This window comes from Sebastes fasciatus, chromosome 15, assembly GCF_043250625.1.
Source record: "Sebastes fasciatus isolate fSebFas1 chromosome 15, fSebFas1.pri, whole genome shotgun sequence".
Classification (NCBI taxonomy): Eukaryota; Metazoa; Chordata; class Actinopteri; order Perciformes; family Sebastidae; genus Sebastes; species Sebastes fasciatus.
In genome coordinates, this window is record NC_133809.1 from 16,922,144 (window position 1) to 16,940,402 (window position 18,259).

The 18,259-nt window shown below is 41.7% G+C and overlaps 1 protein-coding gene across 1 annotated transcript; it reads right to left on the bottom strand.

The window, feature by feature from the left end:
• Positions 1-3,401: 3,401 nt before the first annotated feature.
• On the bottom strand, positions 3,402-18,246 carry slc38a6 (solute carrier family 38 member 6). The gene is made up of 16 exons (XM_074661626.1): positions 17,971-18,246; positions 14,624-14,748; positions 14,436-14,509; positions 13,103-13,155; positions 12,942-12,981; positions 10,879-10,957; positions 8,892-8,977; positions 8,739-8,797; positions 8,591-8,662; positions 8,090-8,146; positions 6,336-6,415; positions 6,131-6,231; positions 5,891-6,015; positions 4,824-4,968; positions 4,394-4,488; positions 3,402-4,258 (listed from the first exon to the last, which is right to left on the bottom strand). The coding sequence occupies exons 1-16, from the start codon at positions 18,049-18,051 to the stop codon at positions 4,175-4,177; spliced, it is 1,356 nt and encodes a 451-aa protein (XP_074517727.1). The 5' UTR covers positions 18,052-18,246; the 3' UTR covers positions 3,402-4,174.
• Positions 18,247-18,259: the final 13 nt, after the last annotated feature.

Below are 18,259 nucleotides of genomic sequence, written 5' to 3' on the forward strand. Positions count from 1 at the left end.
TTATACGTAAAAACCACTGAAGACAAGCACAGCCTGGTGAGCTTTGGTTGTTTGAGAGACCGCTCCATTTGCCTCACGCCTTGTTAGCTGATACTGTCAGGAAGTCTATAGTTTTCTAATTTGTGGGCCTTTTATCAATACAATTACACAAAAAGCATAAAACAAATAAATTCTACTATGGCATCTGCTGTCTCAAAAAAAGAGTCCTCAGAGCAAGGAATGCTCTTACTGTGACCCAAAAAGCATGTTTACTGATAGAGCGTGGAAATCGATTAAAAGCAGAAAATCGGCATGGAGCGACGGTGGATGGAGAGAACGGAGAGAATGGAAGGAGAGCAGGAGAGCACTTCTTCAGTGATGACACTTGCATATCGATGGCATTTGCTGAGTTGCAGTCCGCCACCATGACTAACAAGGAAAACCACTCATCATGCCAACCAGCATTAAGAGGCTCATGTGAAAAGACCCTTGAAGCACCTTTCAGCCAGGAATGCCTGTTGAACAAGATTACGCGGGTAAACAGAAAGCAGATGTGCGCGTTTCTCAGCTCTGCTGCAGTTTCTGACATCCTCTATGAAGGCATGTTGATCAGATGTTGTTGAAACACAAACAGGAAGAGGAAGTGGATTTTTCTGCATTGGTTCTGCTTTCTGCCAATAGCCTACTAATTTGTAGAGGGCTGCGATGGCTTCACTGTGAAGTCTAACTGAACAGGCTGTTGAGTGCTTTGTGCAGATGTTCTAATCCAGAGGTTCACAACCTTTTATTGTCAGACTTACAGTATGTACCACCACAGTCCTGTCAGATGAGCTCAAGTAGCCGGCTACCCCATCCAATACTTTCAGCTAATTCCACTGTTTCTTCATTACTTCAGCTAACTACGGTTTATTGCTTTTAGCCAGCTATTTTAAAATTTTAGCCTACCTTAACCTAACAATTTCAACTGTTTATCAATTACTTTTAGTTAAATATTTAATTATTTACTTTTAGTAAACGTTAACCAAACAATATCAAGTGTTTATCCTTTACTTTAAAGCTGAAGTAGGCGAGATCGGAGCAAATATGACTTAAAAAAGTTAGTTTTATAAAACGGTAGCTATATCCTGACAGTAGTACATGAAACAGACCGGAGGAAAACAAGCAGTAAGAGCTGATCTGAGGTCTGCTGTCTATGAGAGCCGGCTGTCAATCACTCGCAAACTCCGACCAAACGGTCAAACTAGGCCGCGCTGATCAAATATGAATCAATATTATGTTACGTTAAAGCATATTTCTTGCCTCAAATGTTCTCAGAATCATCTTGTAGTGCACTGTTAAGCTGTAAAATGAGAAAGTTTGTGACGCCGCCGCCATTGTGAAATCTGGTGAAGGAACGGCAGGTTCTGGTCACATGACCGGAGCACAGCCAATAGGAACGCTCTCTCTCTGAATTGACCTGTGATTGGTTAAAGTCTCCCGTCATGAGCTAGATTTTCTTAAGCCTGAAAACAGAGCCATGAGGAGGAGCAGAAGTCTAGTTTTCTCTCAGAACACTTGAATTACAATATGCTGAAAGGTTATTATGGATTTTTTGCACAATGATACCAAAAAATATACTGCCTACTGAAGCTTTAACCAAACTTTTTCAACTGTTTATCCATTACTTTTAGCTAACTATTTCACTTTACACACTCTTAGTTGCAACATGTTGTGGCCAACTGACTTGGGTTGTAATTGTACATTTATGAAAGCTCATCATCGCACCAATTTGTAATATTATGGCTGTTTATTTTCATCCTTCACACAAATATATAACGGCAATTCTTTAGTTGAATTAGTTTAGTTGAGTTAATTAGTAGTAGGCTACCCCCAGTTGGGAATCGATGATCTCATCCATGAAGGCTATCAAACAATAGGATGTCAAACTGTGTTAAAGGTCAAAATGGGATCAGACACAGCTGTTACCCAAAAATCCTGATTTACAACAACAGAAAATAATTTTCAAAGAACACAGCCGACTCCTCTTGAAACAATACGAGAGCGGAGGCTGCCAACAGGGGATTCATTTCAGCCCACCATCGTTCCTCCGCCTCCTTCCATCCTTTAACCCTGGGAGATGGTGTTGTCATACTGCTGGACATGAGCCCAGGGTGTGAGTGAGTTTAACTAAACAAAAACACTCCCACCCTGGGATGAGGACTCATGCCCCAGTCAGACCTCCATAAAAACAGCTCTGGTCTCTGTTAACGTGCATGTTTCCAACACATGATAAAACCGGGAGAGAACTGGAGCATCTGGTTATCTCTTCCTAGTTAGGCGTTCATAAACCAAGAGAGGAATGTCAGTGAATTGAGGAGGAACTGGACTGCTGTGAGCACAGTCTGACACTAGGTGGTAATCTTGTTTTGCAAATGGGTTTAGCTCAGAGGTTCCCATAGGAACCATGTAGTCAGAGGTTGGTTTAATTTCTGAAAGAGCTTGAGAGTTTCCACAGATTTGGTGACAGACGGCTGGCGATGATGGTCGCTGAAGAATTATACTTCTACTGTACTACATTTCAGAGAGTAATATTTTACTTTTTCCTCGGCTGCATTTATCTGACAGCTGTAATTACTTTTCAGGTTTAGGTTTTACATAAAAAAAACATATGATAAGCTTATAAAATACACTGTAAGTGGTTTTCAATCTTTTTTGGCTCGTGAGCCCTTGTCACTTTCAGATATCTATGTCTAGGTTGGGAACCACTGAACTACCTACAGTAACTACACTTTTGAACAGCTACAAGAGGAACATGCTACTTATACATTGATGCATTAGTATTAACAATCTAATAATGCCATATATAATAAATATAGCAGTCAGAGAGGGCATTTTTCTGCAGAACGAGTCCTTTACTCAAGTAATGGAGTATAATTTACATTGTCCTATCGGTTCTTAAGGAAAGGGTCTGAGTGCTTTTTCCACCATCAACTACCAAATATACTGTATGTTCAGAGTTGATAGTGGTGCGCTGACTTTATGGGAGTGTCCTTCAGAGTGGAGGATGGAGGTATGGGATATTTCCTGGACTGGGGGACCTCTTTAAGGGGGCGTGAAGAGCGGGCAGCCACTGCTTTCTGCAGGGACGGCGGGGCCGCACTGCCTAATTCCTTAGATTAAAAGCAGCAGTCGGATGGCTGTAGGTTCCAGAGGCAGCATGGAGACAATCTAAACAGCATCATGATTAGAAACGTACCGAGCATGTGGCTTTCATTAGCTGCAGGCTGAACCCACAGCACAGCGCTGAGGAGCAGGTCTCAGCGTCAATGCTACGCCTGCCAATCAAATACACACAGCCATGAATGTGACATGTTAGACTGATGAGCCTCCCACAACACTAATGAAGACAGGTTAGTGGTTAAATGAGCAAAGTGACATGTCACTACATAAACAATTTCCCTTTTTATTAAATCCAAATAATTTGAAGAACATTATTATATTATTCTACTGTACATTATAACCACATACAATACATTGGAATTATCTGGTCCCATTCATTTAAAAGGTAGAGAATACAAGTAGAAGCAGAACTGTTTGGAAAATCAATACATGCTTTAAATGATATAAAACAAGTTTAAAAGAAAAATCCAAAACAACAAATGTGAATAAAATAACATTTAAATAATCTTGGGAATGAGTATTAGTGATTGTGTATGTATAAATGTTGCACAACACATTTTTTGACACATATATGGTTCAGACTTGGACTAACAGCATTTTCAAATACAGTCAGATTGGTTTACATACGGTGATTATCATGCACACAGACAATACAAAGGCTGTCGGAAAGTAAAAACGAAAAACAAGTTCATAAAATTAACTTAAAGATAATGGTCAACTTGCTTTCTTGTATCGTTCTGACACAGTAAACTTCACTTATCTTTTGTTCTATGAAGATTTAAAAAAAATAAAATAAAGATTTGCTCTGAATTGGGTATACATTTAAAAGTCAGCATGTAAAAATAAGGTGAGTGTAATATGAGAAGTTCTTGTGAGTTTGGTCTTTGTTTGTAATTTAGAAGGACAGAAACAAACACAAGTCTAGAGTTGAGAACAACGTTTCCATAAATAATCTCCCTGAGGTGTCTATTCCCTTTCTTTATCCACTATTCAGTTTCTTTGGCACGCTTTGCCCTTAAAGAGGGGCCAGGCAGGATTATGAGTCATGTACCCATTCGATGACAATGACAGAGAAGCTGATGATTCCCATAATGAAACCAAAGACCACCAGAAGTCCAGCCTGGAGACACAAAGAGCAAAAACAACAGTCAGAACAAGGTCAAAATAAATAAAAATGTACGCAGAAGCTGTAGTCGGTGAGTATTCATTATATCTATATAGATTAGATCGATAGATTATATCAGTGTTTAGTTACCCCAATGGAGTCGAAGGATTTGAGGGGTCCTCTGTTGATTTTGAGGTAGAAAATGCCGGGGAAAATAAACAACAGGCAGGTGGATGTTGTCGCTCCTGGGGAAAGAAACAGGAACGTCACATGAATTCTACAGACAACATACTGTATATATGTCCGACAATAGCAGCTTCATAAACTGTTTGAGCAGGACTGCACCATTAATTATGTATAAGCAGGTACTGTGATTTTAGCCACCACGATCAATAACTGTGGAATATTGACATCTTGGCTGAGAGCTTGGCTGCGTTTAATGTCTGCTGTAGTTGAAAACAGATCAGAGTATTTCAAGGTCACTGTTAATGCAAAATGACTGTGTCCTTAAAAATAAAAATAATAATAATTATAGGATTTATAAAAGACCAGAATACAGCAAAATAAACATTTCACATACCCACAACTCCAAAGACATTTTTGATATCAGGCACAAAGATGGCCAGCAGCAGCACCACACTCAGGATGATGAGAGTCAAAATGATGTGGATCGGCCAGGAGAAGGGACGTCTTTCAAACATCAGCAAGACAGCAGCCTTTCGGGCCTGAAGCGCACACACAAACAAAGCTTATCATATGAAACTAGAAAAAAACCTAAGGAATCCATAGGTATCCAATCATGTCATACTAGCTTGTCAAGAAGGAGGCTAAAAAACAATCCAAACTTGCGTTAAATGTTGGCGAAGAAAAACTGACATTGGCATTTTCAAAGGGGTCCCTTGACCTCTGACCTCAAGATATGTGAATGAAAATGGGTTCTATGGGTACCCACGAGTCTCCCCTTTACAGACATGCCCACTTTATGATAATCACATGCAGTTTGGAGCAAGTCATAGTCAAGTCAGCACACTGACACACTGACAGCTGTTGTTGCCTGTTGGGCTGCAGTTTGCCATGTTATGGTTTGAGTATATTTTGATGCTAAATGCAGTACCTGTGAGGGTTTCTGGACAATATTTGTCATTATTTATGCTGTTAATTGATTTCTAATAATAAATATATACACACATTTGTATAAAGCACGTATCTTTGTCCACTCCCATGTTGATAAGAGTATTAAATACTTGACAAATCTCCCTTTAAGGTACATTTTGAACAGATAAAAAATGTGTGATTAATTTGCGATTAACTATTTTAATTGATTGACAGTCCTACCAATAATACAAACATATAAACAAAGACTCAAATAAAACTTAATTTTACATCAGAGGCTTATGAAAGAAATGCAGCTGTATGAGTCCAACAACTTCAGCCCTTTCTTGCTTTTAAGTAATTTCATAGAATTGAAAAGAAAAGAATCCAAAATGAGGACATTGGGACACTCTTTGGTACTTTTGGGTTGTGTTAAAGATACAGTGTGAGCCGCGTGAGTGAGTTATCAACATTATATTCCATTTCTGCTAATAGATCCCCTGAAATGTTACACACTGGTCCTTTAAAAGAACATTCCGGGGTCGGTATACTCACAGGGAACTGAATAAGGGGTACAGTCAGCAACACCGAGAACAGGATGGCCAGTCGAACCACCATCACCATAATGTCCCGAGGCATGTACGTATCGTAGCCAAGCAACAGCTCCGAGTCCACTTGATCTACGAGCAGGAGACAAGAATAAAGTGAGGGTACGATGCGAACAGATATGACGGGGCTCGGAAAAAGCAGCTAGAGTTAAGTAGTTGCGGTAAAAGTGTGTCACTGCAGGCTTACCGTAGAAGGTGAGGTAGCCAAACAGAGCAGAAATGAGGTAAACCAGGAAGCTGAGGCTAATACTGACATTTGTAATCTTCTGCATCTTGGCTTTAGTAGGTCTGAGAGACAAGGATGCATTCATTGAGCGCAATGTTTACTTGGCTGGTGAACAATAGACTCAATGACTTAAGCTACACAGTAAAAGTAAAGCTGCAGTGCTGACCGGTCTAGTTCGCAGTAGATTGGCAGGATAGCCGTGTGGCACAGGAAGGAGAAGGCCATGGTGGGGATGGCGTAGCCGCTCTGCAACACATATATGTCAGAGTTACACAGGCGTGAGGGGGCAGGTGGGTCAAGGTAGGGGTGGCTGATATATTGAATAAACGTGATGTATTGCATCTTGTTCTACGTGGGATGTAGTAAATTATGATATCGCCAACATTGAGTACAAATATTAGTTGTCATGTTATTTCTTTAAGCCACCGTCATGAAACTCGCTCCGGCGTTTCACTTTTCCCGCAGTTCTCTCCCTCTCACAGACACACTGTCCTGGGTGAGTGTGTGTGTGGCGTATGAGCATGGATGTGTGTATGGGGCGTGTGTTTTTGTATCTGGAGGGAAACAGGGGAAGAGCCTGGAGAGAGCAGACGACATGAAGCACCAAAGCGAGGTATACTTGACCATCAAGGTACGGTTAAGTAGTAACTACCATCTGGGCTGCATCAGTGTAACGACGCAAAGTTCAGGTGTGAACTTTCCTGAGTAAATGTATTCAGTGGATGGAAATATACAGTATATTACCAATGACTGTGTAAGGCTGCATTCACACCAGATCAGGCGTTTCAGCGGTTCGCTGCAGGATTATGCAGCGGTGACAGCAACGATTAACGTCTTTTGATCCCTTATGGCACGGTTGTACAGCTCTGGATTGCCGCTTACGTGATTGGCCACCGCAGCATGACGTCGGGTTGCGTTGAAGTTGATTTTGTTTCTACTTTTCCACTGCAGGCTGTTGCCTTTTTTTTTATTTTTAAATGGCACACCCTGCGGCTGCCGCAGTACCAAGACCAAAAGGAGAGCACACATTACGCCTATTTTAAAGTCGTTACACTGGTTATCTGTTGATTTAAAAATGATTTTATTAGTTTATAAGGCACTGCAAGGCCGTGCACCAGACTACCTCTCAGAAATGCTTTTGCTTTATGAACCAGCAAGACCCCTCTGAATCTCTGGTTCTTCTCTTTTAGCAGAACAAAAACATTTGCCGATGCTTCTTTCAGACATTATGCTCCACGCCGCTGGAACAGCCTTCAACAGGATCTGAGAAGAGCTGAAAATATTGATATTTTTTAAAAGGTAAACTAAAAACCCATCCTTTCAGTCTGGCTTTCATGTAGTGTTTTACAATTTTAGATTTTATTATTTGTACTATTTTATACTCTATTTTACTCATTTTGTTTTATCAAAACTTTACGACTTTGAGTAACTGTTAATTATGACATTTGACAATCGCTTCTAAAGCACTGAAGAAGAAGTGCATTTTATTTGTTCAAAAGGTGCTATATAAATAAAGATTGATTGATTGATTGATACCCCTATTCAAAATGAAAATGGGAGGACTTGTGTTTTCACCGCACCACCGGATCTGCTGTGAATGCAGCCTATGTGTGACCTTTTTCGGATCTTCTCGCAAAACATTGTCAAATTGTGTTTAAACATCTGGACCAAACATGTGCTTCGTGTAATTCTGCATGTACATATGGCCTTTACATGTAACATAAAGGTGAGTGGCAGCTGAATAGTGCACCCGAGTTCCTTACATACAGTATATACAGCCCAAACTTAGGAAGAGAGTGAGACTTCTCACCACCAGAGTCAAAGAAATGCAGCAGACCTACTTTCAACAACGACTCAGTGCCACCTCACAGATTCTGCGTGGGCAGCATAGAGAAAAAAAGGCTGGTTTCATACACGTACCTTACTGGAGATGACAAAGAGTTTGGGTGTACAATCTGAGTCAGAGGAATTTGATATCTGGAGAAACAAGGAGAGAAGAGGGAGCGTGTTATTGCGGAGAGGAGACGACTTCTGCAGTGCTGCAACATAGAGCTTTATGTTTCCATTGCCTGGCTTTGGAGCTAAAAGGAAAAACAACCATCGAATTAAACCATGCCAGGTCTGCAGCTATACTCTGGGCTGTATAATTCAAAAAGGCCAGAGGTCATTTCCAGACTGATGCAAGGTCACCTGAACTTCCTTCCCCTCAGGACTGGCACCATTCACCATACACAGCTCTCTGCTGCAGCCTCCTCTGGTCCTCATCAGCCAGAGTAATCAGTAAACTCAGTCTCCTCATAATCCTGTGGCCGTGACCGTCTGGCCCAGACTACCTACCTCAGACCTGCAGTATCTTATGTATGCGTGTTTGTGTGCACGTGGACAAGAATAGAAGGAAATGTGGGTTGTTGTTGTTGTTACCTTGATGGCACCTGAGAGTGTGGTTATATTGTGAGGCAGGGGGCAGGGGATGGACCATTGCTTCACCACAACCTGGAGAGGAGGCAAGACAACATGTCAACAACAGAAAAGTTGGCAAAAAACTTTTTTTTTTTATATCTAAACTCACCACAACTGCAAAGTACAGCATAAAGATAAAGGCGATGCCACTGGTGTAGCCCAGGAAGCCTGTAATGGTGAGAAAAAGATGTGGTGAGAAACAAGAATTAAAAACCAGTCAGGGCAGCAAATCAAGATGATCACATTTGATCTACATACTTACCAATTTTAGGCAATATTGACAGAGGTAGAACAATACAAATTGTAACTAGGGTCAAAAGCAACCTGCCATCTTCATACCAGGCATGTCTGGAAAACAAGAATGAAGGACATGAATTATTCAATGATCATCATCATCTCCTCGGTCCTGCAGCGTCAGGGACGACAGAGATGAAGCTTCAGAGCTTTAAAAAATGGACCAACTCTGGAAATTTGTCTCCATTTCGTGCTCAAATACGGAACGACAGATTCATCATGTGGTACGAATTAAGGGCTTTAGTTCTTGCGAACCATAACAATTATGTAATTCACATGCAAACGTTGTGTCGCTCCGTCAGATGAGACCACATTTCACTTGCCGGGTTTTTCGGAGAGGGGGAATAATATTTTCCTTTGCTGAGGGATAGCCTTGGCGGTTTATTCGGGATTGGGGAGCTAGAGGAGGAGGAGGAGGGGCAGCGCTCGAGGTGACACATGTGGAAGGCATGCCGGCTCCGCTGGGGTCGGGGTCGGGTGGGGAAGGGTGCTGCCAGGCGCTGCTGTATGTTGGACCGCAGCGTGGGGTCATGAGGGACTGGCTCCACCACTCTTTATGGGGCTCCCACAGTCAGCAGCACCTGCTCCGACCACATCAACACCCACTGACCCCTGTTTGGCAGTTTCACAGCTGTGGCGTTACCATAGGCGCTGATGGATTTGTCTGTGCGTCTACGCCGTTTCTGCCCTGTAACTGGATGTCACGGAGACCCCTGCTCTGACCCTGACTCTCTCTTGTCCAATCACCTCTACTCCAACTCTAAGTTTAGCCGAACCGCTCGACCGCAGCTTAGCTAACCCCCTTCTCCACTTTTACAGAACATTATGCACACACAGGGATGTATAAAAAATCCCCCACCACCACTAGGATCCACTCTCAGGAGGCTCGAGGCTTACTGTAAAGGCGCAGGATACCTAGAAGACCCATGAAATGTGGAACATTTCACGCTATGATAAGATGCAGGATAGCTGCAAGGTATGAAGTTGGAGTATGAATGCCAATGAGTCGATCTGCACATAGTGTTGAAGATCAGCATAAATCTAGCCAGTGCAGCACAAACCCAAATCAACAGCTGTCCACGTCTTTTGGCCTTGGAGAGAAACTTGAACAGGACATACAGTCCATTAGCGCAAGACTAAAAGATTGAGCACAACTGTGTTTGCGCTCTGTCAGATTATGATAAATGAGCCAGACATTTTAATATAAAACAACTCGCTCATTTAGGCTTTGATGGAATTGAGTATGTGTCTGTTAACATCCCAAAGCCACTCATTAACAGAAATGTTTTGTTTCCCTCAGCAGTGAGCTGTAATTAGAATGGCAAAACTGATATCCCCTTGTATCAGTCTGATTCCGGGGAACATGTGTGAGAGATTTGGGGGGGGGTGAAATGAGAGCACTAATACAAAGCAGCTGTGTGCGGAAGATTCAGATGTTGACGGATCGGGCTGAGAGAGCAGCTACGACTCTTGCTTAAACCAGTGTGGCCAATAATAAAGTGATAGAAGTTACATTCTTGGCCCGGGACGAGGGACTGCAGGCTCGTCCACGTAGGCCAATGAAAGACTACAGGCTGCTCATGATGGGTGATGTATGGCTCTCCATCGTAAATGCATTTCCTCTGGGCGTGATTCAGGCCAGACAGCACAGAGCATGCTCACAGACAATGTATTAGTAGTGTACTGTGGTTTGATGAGAGATCTTCTTCTACCATACATACATTTCTCACTGCCCGACTAATTCCAGTTTGTTTAGCTTTGCGGTGCACGAGTGTCAAATTTGACTTATTTGAAGGCCAAAGGTATAATCTACAACATCATGGGAACAGGAATGACTCATGCGTTATCTTAGTGGAGCTAATCTAAAAGAATGGCTTGGTTTCACCCGCAGCTGTGACACATTTTGAACCACATTTTCTTATTGGCGGAGAACGTGGTGCTGTACGTATACCCACCCTGTGTTGCCTGGGTCCAAGAGGCTGTCGATGGCTGCAGGCAGCTCCGTCTTCAGGATGAACAAATAGGATGCCATGGCTGAGGGGGAGAGAGGAAAACAGGTTCAGAAAATGTCTAAATAAAATAAAAAGCACACAATGACACCAAAACGACTAAATCAGATGACTGTATGTGGCAACAAGCAATCCCGAATCGCTGTGTGAGGGCGGTGTGTGTTTTCCAGCGCGAGGAAATGGAAGGCAGGGTGGAGGGGGAACTGCGGCTCTGAGTTAATGCAGATGGGTGGGGCAAGCAGCTCAAGGGGATCACCAGCAAAGCCCTCGGTGCAGAGGAGCAGACATTATGCAGATCTTCCAACTGCTGGAAACCAGGAGTAGCAGCCAGGATGGAGAAGTGCGAGGAGGTGGGGGGAGGAATGCTAACAATAACGATCTCTGACGCTAATCCAGGTATTTCTCCCACTGCTCCACCTCACTAGGAAACAGGATATTATCAGCCTCCGACGGGCTCCAACATCCTTCCAACGGACAGCCAATCAGAGAGGGGATGGGGGTCACTTCCTGAGGGTCATATCAGCCCCCCAAAACACCAGGAGGAAAATGGGAAAGGGGAGATGGAGAGGACGTTTGTGGCTGAAACGGGACTCAGATGCAGTGTGTGGTCAGTCATAAAGGGAGATAATGTTAAGGGATTTATATTTGTGAAGCCAGGCGGAGCCGGAGTTAGCTGGGACCTCACTGCCCCCCGAGGCAGGTCTTGCACTCGCCGTTAAATAAGCCTAGACCATAATCCCTCAGATCCTGTATTTGTTTATAAAAGAAAATTCCTCCAATAACCCTCCAGCCCACACAGACACAAGGACACTCACTCTGTGAATAACGAATGCCATTTATAAGCACTAAAATCTGTCAATACGGTTATTCTGAGGCAGCAGTTGCTTTAGTGATTTAGCCAAAAAAGTTTTGCCGCAAAAAAACTTTCATCCAACAATTTAAGCGAACCACAAAAAACAAAAAATCTTTTCCACCACACAAAGGCACACTGACAGGGCTCACACAACAGGCATGATGCAATAGTTGAATTTCATGCAGTAGGGTTGCGGGAAGTACAACAACACTTTGATGGGAATTCCTGGTGGGATAATACTCACATCTCTAAAACAGAAAAAGGCCCTTGAGTGAAGGAAAAAGATTGTTATTGGCCAAGTGGTAGGAAAACATATTCTAATAATAAGCATGTATGTAAAACGTCTAGGAAAATTGATGCAAACCGTCTGTGTGTGGTCAGCGAACAGTGGGAGAGTGTGTTCAACACAAGACAGAGCCACTTTCATTTCATTAAGAGTGAGGGGACGGGCGGGCTGTGAGAGCCCTGAGCTGGTCAGTAATTAAGGTCAATTGGCCCATCAGCCTTTGGCAGTACAGATGAATGTTTACCCAGAGTGAGGCTAATTGCACTCTTATAAAAGGGGCCCGAGGTGCAGACAGATGCAGGCTGCAGTGCAGGCTCTCACACTCTCACACATACTGCCCCATGCTGGGAAAACCACAAACATACCAGAGGGCACGGCAATAATCCACTCAGCCGTGCCACTAATGACTGCAGAGGAGCGATCACCTCAGCTCTCCACTGTCTGAGAAGAGCAGTTTGTGGCTGAGGGACGGGTGGATAGATGGCAGTAGGAGAGAGAGAGAGAGAAGTGTGGGGATAAAGGGAGGGGTCCCATTAGGTTACTCAACACTGGGTGGGTTTACCATCAGTGATCAATTAGACGAGAAGTCAGGTTTCAGGCCCAGGGGAGGGGGCCGGGAGGACAGCGGCTACAGAGTCAAAGGTTATCACAGAATCTGTATAATAGCCTCACAGGAAGAAGGGAGTAAACAGAGGCTTCTGATCACCAGTAGGAGGCACTATCTGCCTCCAAAATAAACTGGCCACAGTCTGACCCTGCAGCACTGTGCACCCTCTTCAACACTTCTAAAAAACAAACCACAAAATTGGTTTATGTTCAACATGTCAAAGAAATGTATGCAACTGTGCAGTGAAACAGGAGCTGACTTACCACCAATATTTTGGATGATAATAGAAATTCCGACCACAACCTAAAAAGAAGTTTGACAAGGTGGTTAGTGTAAACATTTCCTCTGGTCATGGGGAAAATAGAAATGAGTGAATTAATTTTTTTTTTTTTGACGGAGATTCACACTAATCCAAAAGACTTACTTTTCCTGTTTTTTGCAAAGCTTTTCCTCCGAGGTCTTCATATGAATTGATACCTATGAGAGTCAAATAAAAAACAGTCACAACTACTTAAAAGAGTGTTCGACCGACTCAGCAGTGTTCTCCTATAAACACAGTTGGATCCACGATGGACAGTTTAAAACAGAAATGATCAAAACTGATGCAGCTAGGGCCGAACCGAATGCTTCGAAGCTTCGACCGTTGCCACGGTATTATTCAACCTCCAAATCACTATTCGAATGCTTCGGCTTTTTTTTTATATCCAAGTATATAATTAATTAAGTACAAATCCCCAAAATAGCCCATAAAATAAGGAATTATCCCACAACCTTAATCATCATTCATATTCAACATTAATTATTTTTAGTTATTCTCAGAGGCATATCGCTGTTTGTTGTGTGTAGAGGTGCGTGTGTGGACAGTAGTGCGGCAGCGACACTGTCTCGGGCACTGAAACGGGGGAGATGGAGGCCGACAGACAGAAGAACATGTCACCCTGCTGTGCCGCGAAGCTTCGAATACCTTTGAATATTTCCCACCAAAGCTTCAAAGCCCAAAAAATGGTATTCGGAACAGCCCTAGATGCAGCAGAACCAGATATATTGTCTTTTTTAGTCCAGGCATTCTTCTTCTAACATTTCAAAACCTGGTGCATACATTACCCACAATGCAACGTGCCTACTGAAAGTTCAGTCGTACATTTGGGTGTGCTATGCTTGTAGTGGCTAATATATTCTTGAGCTGCTAGCCTCTGGCAGAGATGAGGAGCGGGCTACAGGGGTCTGCTACGTAAACTCACTTCATCCTAACTCCACATTTCCAGATTTTTTTCATTTCAAACTTGTAGTCTTCAGACCCAACTGAACCTGAGGCAATTTATCAGACAGCTCTATCACGTACGCTGTGGTCGTCCCCAATACCTGAAAATACACTTTAATGTGTAAAATTGGTGGAGTTCCCTATCTAAGATGATCAAAAATCAGGATAGGATGTCCCTTCCCTCAAATAACTCTCAGAAAACAGTATTTGAGTGATAACTGCTAAACAACATCCCACTGTTATCTCTTCTTATCTCGTCTCATGGCTCCTTGGACCCTTTTAAACATTCTTTACACATCACCTGATTCAATCACAAGTAGGAAGTGAATAAAGAAGAGCCACAACATATCAGCTGCTTCCCTGAATAGTGATGTAATCATGAGTGAAGTAACCGGGGAGAGTCCAGGATGAAAAAATCTGGAAGAAACCCCCTGGATAAATGCACAGGGAAGTGATAATCTAAAGTTAGACTGTGTATGCATTGTTAGTCTCTCACCTGTTTGGTCACATATCTTCAGAAGGAGGTGTATAGAGTACGCTGCCAGGCTGGACACTACTACTAACAGGATACTAGAGAGGAAAGGCACATAGAATAGAAGTTAGCATACATGTAGTTTTATGTTTGATTTATTTAAAAAGCAGTCAGGTATTTAAATGTAGAAGGTGTATTAAGAGCATTCCTACCAAAAACCAACTATTCCAGTGTGAGCCATAGCATAAGCTAGACCCAGTATGCCGCTGCCCATGATGGCATTCATCAGGTTAAACACAGAGGAGGCGAAGGAGGCTCCTTTGGTCGGCGCTGATCCCTGCACACATAGCAGAGATAACATGTGGATACAAGATAAAGAGGTAGAACAATGAGTGTGAAGACAACGGAGTAGAAGAAATCTGATTATTTTTGCAAGAGCTTTAAGAGAATTGCTCCTGACAGTTTAAGAACAACTGGCCGGCCCTGATGATGGATGTCATGAAACAACACTGCAGTGGCATGCAGGATCAGGGAATGGAAATGGGAATGGATGGGGTGGGATTTGAGCTGCTAGCTGTGGGACAGCTGCCTGAGCTCAGGATAAGGGGAGCTGCCCAAACTGCTTGACCTCTCTAATAGGGGATATCCTGGAGAGAACGAGTGGCAACTCTGGTGTCAGTGTCACAACAAGCTCGGATTGACCTGCGGGCCGCTAAATCAGATTCACCCTGAGTTACAGTACTGAAAGACAGAAGTTAACAACAACACCAGATGGACATGTAGACTGGTTGCTAGGGGTGTAACGATACATCGATCTGGATCGATTCAATGATCAACGATCCAATATCAGTGATGCAAAGTGAAAATATTGATACACATCGTCATCTTTAAGAAATTTTGAAATTCCAACTTAATATTTATTCTTTTTATTAAAAGTGTTTTTCATTTAAATGTCTGGAAAAGCCCAGTAATAAACCAAATCATATTCTAGTTGTTGTTTGTGAGTTGACAGAAATGTCACTGATTGTGTTAAATGGACATATGATATTGTCTCATATGGAACGCAGGTCCCTGATTTCCAAAGAATCGTATCATATTGTGATGAAACTTGTGATTTATGCCCCTACTGGTTGCCATGCAAAATTATAATGCAGAATTACACGGATTTGAAGATGCTAAAAATTTGACTTTTAGATTGAATATGTGATGGCAAAATAATGTGTTAACATAAACAAATTAATGTATTCCATACAGATGTATTCATCACCAGCTTATCCTGTTCAGGGTCACAGTTGGGTAAAACACATCTCAGCACAGTGCTGAGTCAAACAACAAACCCATCAGTATAACAGACAAATCCCATCTCACCTGGTTCCTTTTCAATTTTAGTCTTGTGCTTGGTTTCAGATTGGTGATGGGATCAATCTAGATAACATGTTCACTGTAAAGTCATTTGAGAGACATGTTTTACCATGGGTGGTGTCGTTAATTAACCTAACATGACAAAGAGTCATCAAATTAAGTGCTAATGTGTTTCCCCTCTCACCACTCTCTTCCTTTGAGTGAGGGCTTCTGGTCACATGAAAACAGCAAATGAACGACACTGATTGATCAGTGTACACTATGTCACATTACTCACTACTACTGATGAACCCTGCAAAAACTCTTCTCTATCTGCATTTCTTCAGAATATTTACTGGTAAAGTTATTCAAGAGAAAATTGACCCAAAATACAATTTGCACAAACTGCTTTGTAAATCTGAAACATTTACTCTTTTGTTCAACATCAGAGAGACAAACTAAATCCCAATGTCTTTCACAGTCAAATGCTGAAGCTACTCCACAGATGGACTGTTGGTGCACACTGAAAGCCCCCATAGAGACTTTCCTGGAATATGGAGACATTTTCAAGACTTAGATTCAAATAAAACTTTTTGAATCTCAAACAAAAAGTCTTTGAGCTCACAGAACCAAATTACTGGTTTAGTGTTAATAGACCAACTTCAAAAAAAGTCACAATCAGTGGTGATGACACTATCAATACATGTTTTGAGTGGGATGTAGCTATCACTCTGTATTTCTGTTGAGAATTACTTTTCTTTTAGCAACCCAAGGGGGAGTTTATATTCTACATCACTCCAACTTTAATGCCTTATCCTGGTTTTAGGATAGATTTTACTTATTACTTTTAAAGCCCTTCATGGCCCCAGAACATATATCTGAGCTGTTGTCCCCTTACCAACCCGTGCACAGCCTGAGATCCTCAGACAAGAACCTGCCGACTGTTCCCACCTCACGCTTAAAACTAGAGGGGACCGAGCGTTTGCTTTTAGGACTCCTCGGCTCCGGTTTGGGTCATCTCATCAGTATCTTGTTTTAAATCACGCTTAAACACTTATCTATATCGGAAGGCTTTGCTATCATTTTTTAAAGGACTTTCTTAACTATTGATTTGCACTGTACGTTGTTCTTGATGTTAAGAATAGGGTGCCGTGTAGTCATTCATTGTTTTAAGTTTATCCCTTTTTCTCATTGATAGATTTTGATTATGGTTGTGTTTGTTGTAAAACACTTTGTGACATGGATTTGATAAGTGCTACATAAATAAACTTTATTATTATTATTACTACAAGTTCAGAAACATTACTCATGGTGTGCTATTTAAGGCTGGTTCTGTTGGTCTTTAGACTCAATATCTTTAAATGCTGACTGTTTTTAGACAAAACAATTAAGTTAAATCTAAATTAAATGAAGGGATTTAGTATGTAGACTTTGGAAAGCTCACAGAGCCACATAATATATTAGATAACTGTTTTATGGGCTGTATGGTATTAATCATGAGGAGCAAACTGAATGTCTTGTGTAAAATCAGTGGACTTCCCCTTTAAATAGAATAGAATAGAATAGAAAGCTTTATTGTCATTGTATTAAATACAACGAGATTCACAGTTGCCACTTCTGGCCAGTGCTTTAAAACAAATACTTGACAAGACTAAACAAGGCAGATAAAACATACACCATGTAAAACACACACAGTTATAAAGCAAATAAAACAGGTAGAGTAGATGTAATAAATAAATATAAACAGAAGTGTTACACTAGAAGTATAAAATATAAAAATAGATGTAATGTAAACAGAGGTAATTGCACTTGTAAAATAGGTAGGGTAGATGTAATAAATAAATAAATGTAAACAGGTAGTTGTACTTTAGGTGTATATTGCAAAAGGTACAAATGACATGTAGAATATTTTTTAAGATATCCTCAGAAGGAAAATAACCATTAAAATAACTATGGTGCAGTTTCAGTTTTATGGTGGACTTTTCCTGTTAAGTGCTGACAGAGGCAGAAAGCAGAAAGTAAACTGGAAACTGAAGACGTTTTCAGGAAAAAGCACATGATGTCTGTCATAAATAACATTTTAACAAGTCATTCAACTTAGTTTACTGATAGTTTACCTCTGCAAGGAGCAGCTAGTGCAGCCTATTAGTCCTGAAGTTCACATATTTAGACTAAAACACTAGTTTGTGAGAGACGTGGTGCTTGTTTTAGTACTTACATCTAATAATAAAGGTGTAGTCTCGTTTCCCTCGACGTCCCCGCCTACAGATCCACTATATAGTCTTCTATTGAGGCTCATTTTCTACTCTAGAAAACCCTCAAACTACAAGAAACAAACTCTGTCTGTCTCCAAACTCCACACACCAGTCAGCGTGAAGTCCTGAGGAGTTATGGCAGTCCCATCTTCCTCCTAAATCACTTTTAAACTCCCCTCTTATCAACTAACTCATCAGCTGCTGACTGTTGTTGTTGTTTATCACTCACGTTGGTCAGGTGCCTGTCATTTC